At 34.0% G+C, this 8,125-nt stretch overlaps 1 protein-coding gene across 1 annotated transcript in view; it reads left to right on the plus strand.

The window, feature by feature from the left end:
• The window catches only part of glrbb (glycine receptor, beta b), a 68,560-nt gene extending 60,817 nt beyond the window's left edge, over positions 1-7,743 (plus strand). The window contains exon 10 of the mRNA XM_030145830.1: positions 6,628-7,743. Coding sequence (XP_030001690.1) covers positions 6,628-6,924 — 297 coding nt within the window. The 3' untranslated portion in view covers positions 6,925-7,743. The remainder of the gene's footprint in view (positions 1-6,627) is intronic.
• The last annotated feature ends 382 nt before the right edge of the window (positions 7,744-8,125 follow it).

Below are 8,125 nucleotides of genomic sequence, written 5' to 3' on the forward strand. Positions count from 1 at the left end.
TGGGAGAAAAAAATATTTAAAGGGGTCATATTTTGCTAAACCCACTTTTATTAGTCTTTGGTTCATTTATTTGTGTATTTGGACCCTAATAGTTCAAAAAGTTGGAATTTGAACCCTCCAGGTGCTGCAAAGCTAGCTTTATATTCATTTCGGCAAAAATTGAGTGGATTTCTACAACCTGTTTTAATTCCTGCTTAATTTGTTACGTTTTATAACTAGTTACGTCACGACATTTGCACATATAAGGTCAAGACTTCCGATGAACATTTCTCCGAGTACGACATAATTGTTCATCAGCAGCAGCGGTTGTAGTAAAAACTGAAAATACGTCCAAACTTCGAGCCAGTTACCTAAAATGTTCAGTTGTTGGTTGTATTAACGAGCACAAGTGGTTGAATGGGACAGAGAAGCACGATCAAAAACCTGGAGGGGGCGGGGCATGAAGTGGCTCATTTGCATTTAAAGGGCCAGCGCTCAAATCGACCTTTCTGGTGTCATTACTCAGAGATAGGGTTGAAGATGGACCTGTGGAGTTGAATTAATGAAGAATTCAGACCCAAGCAGAGCATTTAGAGTTTATGTAGACCACAGGGAAATATTTTAAAATGCAAAATTCCATGTAAAAAAAAAAAAAAAAGAAAAATATCACTCCTTTAACCCTTTCATGTATAGTGGTCACTATAGTGGACAGATATTCTCCAGCTGTTCTCTTGTATATTCATGGGTTTTGTTGTTTTAATTCCATGTCCTCCTGAGACCCAGCAATGCATTTTTGTCCTCTGTAGGGGACTAAAGTTTGACAGTTTTAATAATAATTTTTAAAAAAAAATGCTGCTTATTGCAAAGGACATTCCTTTAAAAAATAAATAAATGAATATAATTTTAAAAATGTATCTGAAAAAACTGTTGCATTATGCAGTTTCCAATTAAGATGAGTGTTTAATGTAAAAAAAAAAAAAAAAGCTAAAGATTTTCACTTTACTGGATCTCAAGAGGATATCAACCAACACAGTGGACGCTCATGCATCATCTACACTGACATTCAGACCATTAATGTAACTTTGCTGTTCTTGATAAACCTGATCTGCACTAACATTTTTGAATGTAAATCAACTGCTAATTTTCTCAAACAAAAAGTTTTTTTTTTTTTTTTTTTTGCGTATTATCTCCGTAACTAGTATTAGAATATGACAAAAAGTGAGAAAACATCAGATTAGCTGCATTAAAAATGTTTTTATTTCATAGTTTTCACACAATATATCACTTTATAATGATGGATTTTAAATATACGTGTCTTTGCTTCAAAAATTTAACACATGCCGTCCAGCTGAGTGGACATTTTTGTAACTCCATGAAAAATAGATTCATAAAAAAAATTCAATTGCACTGTTTTTTTCATGCCTAAAGAAGAATAAAAACACTCAGGAAAAAAATCTTGATTAAGGTTCTCGTAATTCATGCATGAAAGGGTTAAAAATTTTACAAAAAATTTCAAAACAAGCCATCACTTAGATATTTTGCAGAGTGATGTCTAAAATTAATTTCTATATCTCTGCAATGTTTTAAGTAAATTTAGTGAAAACTGACATTTTTTTAGCGATTTGAAATTTTGCCCATTATAAGTAAATGGGAAAAAAAAGATTTTAAAAATTCATAAAAAATTTGAACTTTGACCTACCTTTCCCAAAATGTAATGACATCTATGCTGGGTCACTGGCAATCTGTAAACCCAATTTGGTATGAATTCAACCAATATTTTTGTTGCTTAAGTGCTAACAAACAAACCAAACCAAAAACAATACCCCTTTCCTCCCCTTCAGTGGGCGAGTTAACTTTACATGTAGAACGTAATGCAAAATAAACAAGGCCACCTTATTAGTGCATTCAATAACAATAAACCTAGAGCACGGTGTCTTTGTTGCACCTCTTCGTAACAGCCTCAGGCACACGAGTAACAGCCTTGAGATCTAATCTAAATGCATAACGGAGAGTCTCAATCATTAAAATGTACTGTTGTCTCTGCAAACACGACTCAGTCAAGACTGAAGCCTGACACTCACATGCACACTGGGACTGCAGTGTGTTGCATGGGTCCTCCAATTGTACACTTAATTGAAATTAATTTAGCTGCTCTGAGTCTACATTAGTCTGGACTACATTTGGTTTGAGAGGATTACATTATTCTGTTGAGGTTTAATGGGTTTTCTTGTCAAAACCAAATCAAAATAATGAAGCTTTAATGAGCATAATGACTTCAGTGAGTAAGCATCCATAGTCTGATTAGATTCTGTTCACCCGCAGGCCTTCAGGGAAGCTGATGAAAGGGATTTTTTGGATGGCATTAAACTACATCCTTTTGCATATTGCATTTAATAAGCACAGGTTGTCCGCATGTGATAGCTGTTTGAGCGTGGAGGGGGTTACGAGAACAAATCCAAACCATATTAGGCAATATAGTATGAGTGTAAAGTAAATCTAATTTTAGCTGCAAAGATCTTTATTTTCTTAAAATAACACAGAGTTTTTATTTATCATTCTGGTCTAAACTTCAGCATCAAACAGCTCCGGTGCTCTAATCGTTTAATTCTAGCTTGCGCCCTTGAAAAGTTTTATTTAATTTTTTTTTTGTCCAGTCTTTATGAAACATACCCTCAGTGTGGTATATAACCTATAACATACTGCATGTCTGTGGGCACGCATCACCAGTGAAAAAACTGGAACGTTCAGCTTTGATTTGTTATCGTGGGATTGTAAAGTCTCAGACCGGAGATGAACCTGGATCAGACTTTGATTCGATTTCACGTAGTATTTGAACATTGACATTTTAAGTAATAAGACGCATTGGTGGTGTGCTTTTGATTATTTTAGCTGCTAGCAAAACAACTCTCAAACTCTGTCAGGCTGGTAGAATATGTGACTGAGACACGTTTCTGTCCTCAGGAAGGTTTAGTTTACACTGAATGAGAGCGCTCTGCTCTAGTGTTGTATGGGTGCTTCTATCAAACTGGTCCCTAAAAACAGGACATGGGGGCTAAAAATTCAACCCAGATGTAGACTTAATGTTATGAAGCAAGTTTGGAAGCACTTTGGGTCTATTTTAAAAATAAATATTTGCTGAGGTAAAAGAGAAACTGTTTTTCAGATAAAACACATATTTATATTTTCATATGTTATTTTTTTATACAAAAATCCGCATGTAACACTGTGAAAAGGACACAAAAATTACGCGCTACTATTTTTTGGAATATCTTTTTATTCTCTCACAGGTACGTTTTGGGAATCGATGTAAATATGCAAGGCAGAATGTTTCACAAAAATGACCACTGTTGCAAAATCAATTGCGATTTATTTGTGTTTAAATGGGCAGGTTCCGCGTGTAACATGAGTGGACACAATGTATTACAAACAACACCTGGAATGAGACTGAGATTCATGAAAAACCTACATGTCTGGATTAGAAAAACCACAAGGATCATCAAATTTAACACAGTGTCTTTGTTTATAGCGGTATACAAGACCATTTACAGCCATGTTTTCCAGATCAAATGCACTGACGCCTATAGGTAGCTTTTTCTGGTCCTAGTTTTGGTCCCAATATTTTATTAAAAATTCATTAATTTTGGGATGACTCAGAGCAAGAGTATAATTTTTTTGCATTTATCTGAAGTCATCATTAATTACATTCTGGGGGGAAGTATGTCTAAATTTCTCTTTTATTATTGGGTCTAAAAAGCTGGTAAAGTGCCAGGTACCAAAATGAACCCAGTTTCATAGAAGCACCCATATGTGCAGTATATTATCTGTACTGAGAGGCGTACATCTATATATTCACAGTACACAGTTAAATGTAAAAGGGAGGCATACAAACAGGAACAAAAAACAGGAGGAATAAAGAAATGGGTGTGAATGTATGAAATGTGTGCCAGTGGTTTTGTACTATTCTGGGATGCCGGATGGTGTCACTTTACCAGTGAAAAGGAACTGGTACAATGACCTTCAAAACTAAGATATCAGGTATAATTTGCTTTATTAAACAGAAATTATTAATAGATTGAATAGACAGCAGATTGAATGATGTATTGTTGTCACAGAAAAGACAAAGGAAAGAAAAGAAAAGAAACAAAAACGAAAGAAAAGGAAAGAAAAGCCTGTATTGTTTTATATTTGCTGAGATACTACAGTGCAAAAATAAAAATCTCTCCAAGTGTATTTTTCCTCATGTCCAGTCAAAATATCTCATCACACTTACAAAAAGACATAATCACCTGAAGAGTAACTTTTCAGTGAGATATAAGAATTTATTTTTAGATAATAGATCTGGAAAATCTTATTTCAAGAAATTTTATCAAGATAATTTTCACTTGTTCCATTGGCAGATTTTCTTTTTTTGTTTGAATTAAGCAAAAAAATCTTGAATTAAGCAAATCTGCCAAAGGAACGAGTGACAATTATCTTGATGAGATTGCTTGAAATAAGATTTTTAAGATCTATTGTCTAAAATTAAGTTGTTATATCTCACTGAAAAGTTACTCTTTAGATCAGGGGTGTCAAACTCATTTTCTTTCAGGGGCCATATTCAGCCCAATTTGACCTCCAGTGGGTCGGACCAGTCAAATAATAGCGTAATAGCCTATAAATAATGACAACTCCAAATTTTTAGTGCAAAAAATAACATGAAATGATGAAACTATTTCTATCCAAAACAAAAAAGATGTGAATAACTGGAAAAAACTGAAGTTTCTGAAGAAAAATAAGTACAATTTGATCAATATTATGCCTCAATTTATGATTTCTACATGTGCATTACAGATCAGATCTACCAAGGCACAAAACAGGCAGAATATTGTTAAAATTACACTTATTTTTCTTCAGACATTTCAGGTTGTTCATATTTGGTCAGGTTATTGACATTTTATTGTTAAATGATATCACAATTTAATGTTCTTTGCAATAAATCAAAGAGGAAAAATTGGTGTTGCCATTATTTAGAGGCATAATGTGATATTATTTTTCTCACATTAAACCAATAAGAAAATTTGGAGTAATTATTTTTAGGTTATTATGCTATTGTTTTTGAGTTTGATGCCCTTGACTGTTAATATCTTCAGGGTAATTTTTGCATTTTGCATTTTGTAAATTCATCTCGCGGGCCAAATTGGAACTTTTGGTGGGCCGGTTTTGGCCCCCGGGCCACATGTTTGACACCTGTGCTTTAGATGATTATGTCTTATTTTAAGTGTGATGAGATACTTGAATGAATGAATGAATGTTTATTTCAGTTAAATACAAAATACAAAACACATACATATTAAAAAAAACAACAACAACAAAACAAAACACCTACATATTAAAAAAAAACAAACAAACATAAACTTAACACATTTTGTAACTGAAAAAGGAAGAAGCTGAAGCCGGAGGCTTATTTCTGCTTCTCCTATTCACATCCTTAGTCCACACCTGAAGTTGCAGCAGAGAAATACTTAAACACAAATTATACTACATTCAGCGTTATAAGTCATTTTGTAATCATATTACTTTCATAGCCCTTCATAATTTGACAAATTAAATTCTTTTTGAAACTCAACAGTGAGCTACACAATTTCACTTCATCCTTCAATTCGTTCCATAGCTTGACACCAATAACAGAAACACTGTGATATTTAACGTTTGTTCTTACTTTACATTTTTCAAACACAAACATCCCTCTTAAATTATAATGTCCTTCTCTTAACTTAAAAATTTTCTGAATACAAAAAGGAAGGTTTTTACTTTTAACGCGAAACATAAATTCCATTGTTTTTAAATATACAATGTCAAAAAACTTTAGTAAACCAGATTCTACAAAAAGTGGATTACTTGATTGGAGATAACCAGCTTAGTTTATGACTCTAATAGCTTTTTTTTGGAGTTTAATTATTGGGTCTAAATTAGTTTTATACACATTGCCCCATATTTCCACACAGTATGACATATATGGCATTACAGGTGAACAGTACAACATATGCAACTTTGATTAGAAATGAGAAAAATACACTCGGTAAGATTTAGATTTTTTCCAGTGTAATGTGAAATAAATTAACGTAACTAACTAAAATACCAATAATACTAGTGTGTGTTTTCATTTATCACTCTTCTAACTCCTGTAATCACCAAGTGTGTTGAGATATTTTGACTAGAAATGAGAAAAATACACTTGGTAAGATTTTGATTTTTTGCAGTGTACGATCCAAACTTCAGTCTTCTGAGTTAAATCCTCATGAGGTTCGCTGCAGCTCTGTTCATTATTGTACATTTAGATCTGACAGTGTGCATTACATATTTCACATCTGTGCTCCTGCATAGGTCTGTATGCCAGTGTACAGTAATTGTAACGAGGCCAACAGTCGCAGTAAAGTGAAATGTTTAGAGCGGCTGAGCGCAGACTTGGAGTGCAGTGCTCTGTGAACTGTAAAGTTGCTTATGTTGCCCAGTCGGTCAGTTTTAAACCACTTTGCTGTGTTTACGCTGCCTTAGGGGCCGCCAACAGCACTTTCAGACTAAACTAATCTTATTTCGGCTGATAGGTTTCAGATAAATGTATTTTGGAATAAAATTTTTCAGAATGTAATAATGCTGTCTTGCACCCAGGTGGCGGAGACTCGCTGTAAGAAGGTGTGCACTTCCAAGTCAGACCTGCGGACCAATGACTTCAGCATCGTGGGTTCGCTCCCACGGGACTTTGAGCTGTCGAACTTTGACTGCTACGGGAAACCCATCGAAACCGCCGCCGGCCACGGTAAATCCCAGGCCAAGAACAGCAAGAAACCTCCTCCTCCCAAACCAGTCATCCCCTCTGCCGCCAAAAGAATCGACCTTTACGCCAGAGCCCTTTTCCCTTTCTCCTTTCTCTTCTTTAATGTGGTTTACTGGTCCGTATACTTGTGATTATTCAAAATCATGTGTCGTTAACTCCCACTTCACTCCTATGAATTATTTATTGATCAGATTATATTTAAAGACTTGAATTCCAAAGTGAATACTGAGAAATGTGAATTGTTCTCATGCAAAATAATTGCTAAAATGAAACTTTACTATGTATTGATATTACATTTATACTTAAAAATAGACAGTTGTTATCATTTGTATATTAAAGAGGATTACACCTTAAAGTTTCTTTGTTTAAAATGAATACAGCATCTTATATTAGAATAATTTATTTATTAACAGTAGTATTTGAGAAGTTAATAGAGGATTACAGATAATAAATGTGATGTATGGTATGTAAACGAATCCACAAAGAGTGATTGCTAAAGAGCCAAGCAGAATATGCACAGATCTATATAAAAGATCAGCTGTACATAGCTATTTGATTTTTCTGGCCGCTATGTTGATTTCAGCTTTAATGCAAAGTGTAACATTGTAATTACCTTGCATGTTAAAAAAAAAAAAAAAAGAAAAGAAAAAAAGTGCATGTATATGAAAATAAAAATATAAATATATATATACAAAATATTTATTAAATTTTATTATTCTTATAGGTTGCTCTTGAAAAGATTATGTGGATTAAGTAAAGCAATCAGTTCCTGTCCAGATGGTCATGTGACACTGCCACTTCCTCAAACAACTGTAGCGTTTTTCCACCTGTAACATGTTAATGAGTCGCTGTTGAGGCGATTGTGTGTTTGTGAAATTTAACAGACAAATAAATGATCAAATGACTTTTCACCATTTGATGTGATTAAAACTCTGCCTACGTATTTGCATTAAACGGTGCTCTTTTTTTTTCTTTCACTGTAAATACTCTGAAGGCATCTATAGGGTTTTAGTTCAGGGGCCACGTCCTCCTAATATGATCTGAAGTGGGCGGGACCAGTAAAATAATGACATAATAATATATAAATGATGCCAACTCAAAAACTTTATGTTTTAGAGTGAAAAAAGTAAAATTACATGAAAATGTTTACTTTTACAAACAGTTCTTTAGCATGAACTACCATGAAAAAAACAAACACATTAAGAAAAACAAGTGGTTCCAGGCACAACAAACCCCGCCCCTCACACGTATTGTAGCTTATTTTGGCATCGATCCAGCTGATGTCATCATGTCTGCATTTGGTGATGTCATCATATCAGTTGCCTCTATGTA

Source organism: Sphaeramia orbicularis, chromosome 10 (genome assembly GCF_902148855.1).
Source record: "Sphaeramia orbicularis chromosome 10, fSphaOr1.1, whole genome shotgun sequence".
Classification (NCBI taxonomy): domain Eukaryota; kingdom Metazoa; phylum Chordata; class Actinopteri; order Kurtiformes; family Apogonidae; genus Sphaeramia; species Sphaeramia orbicularis.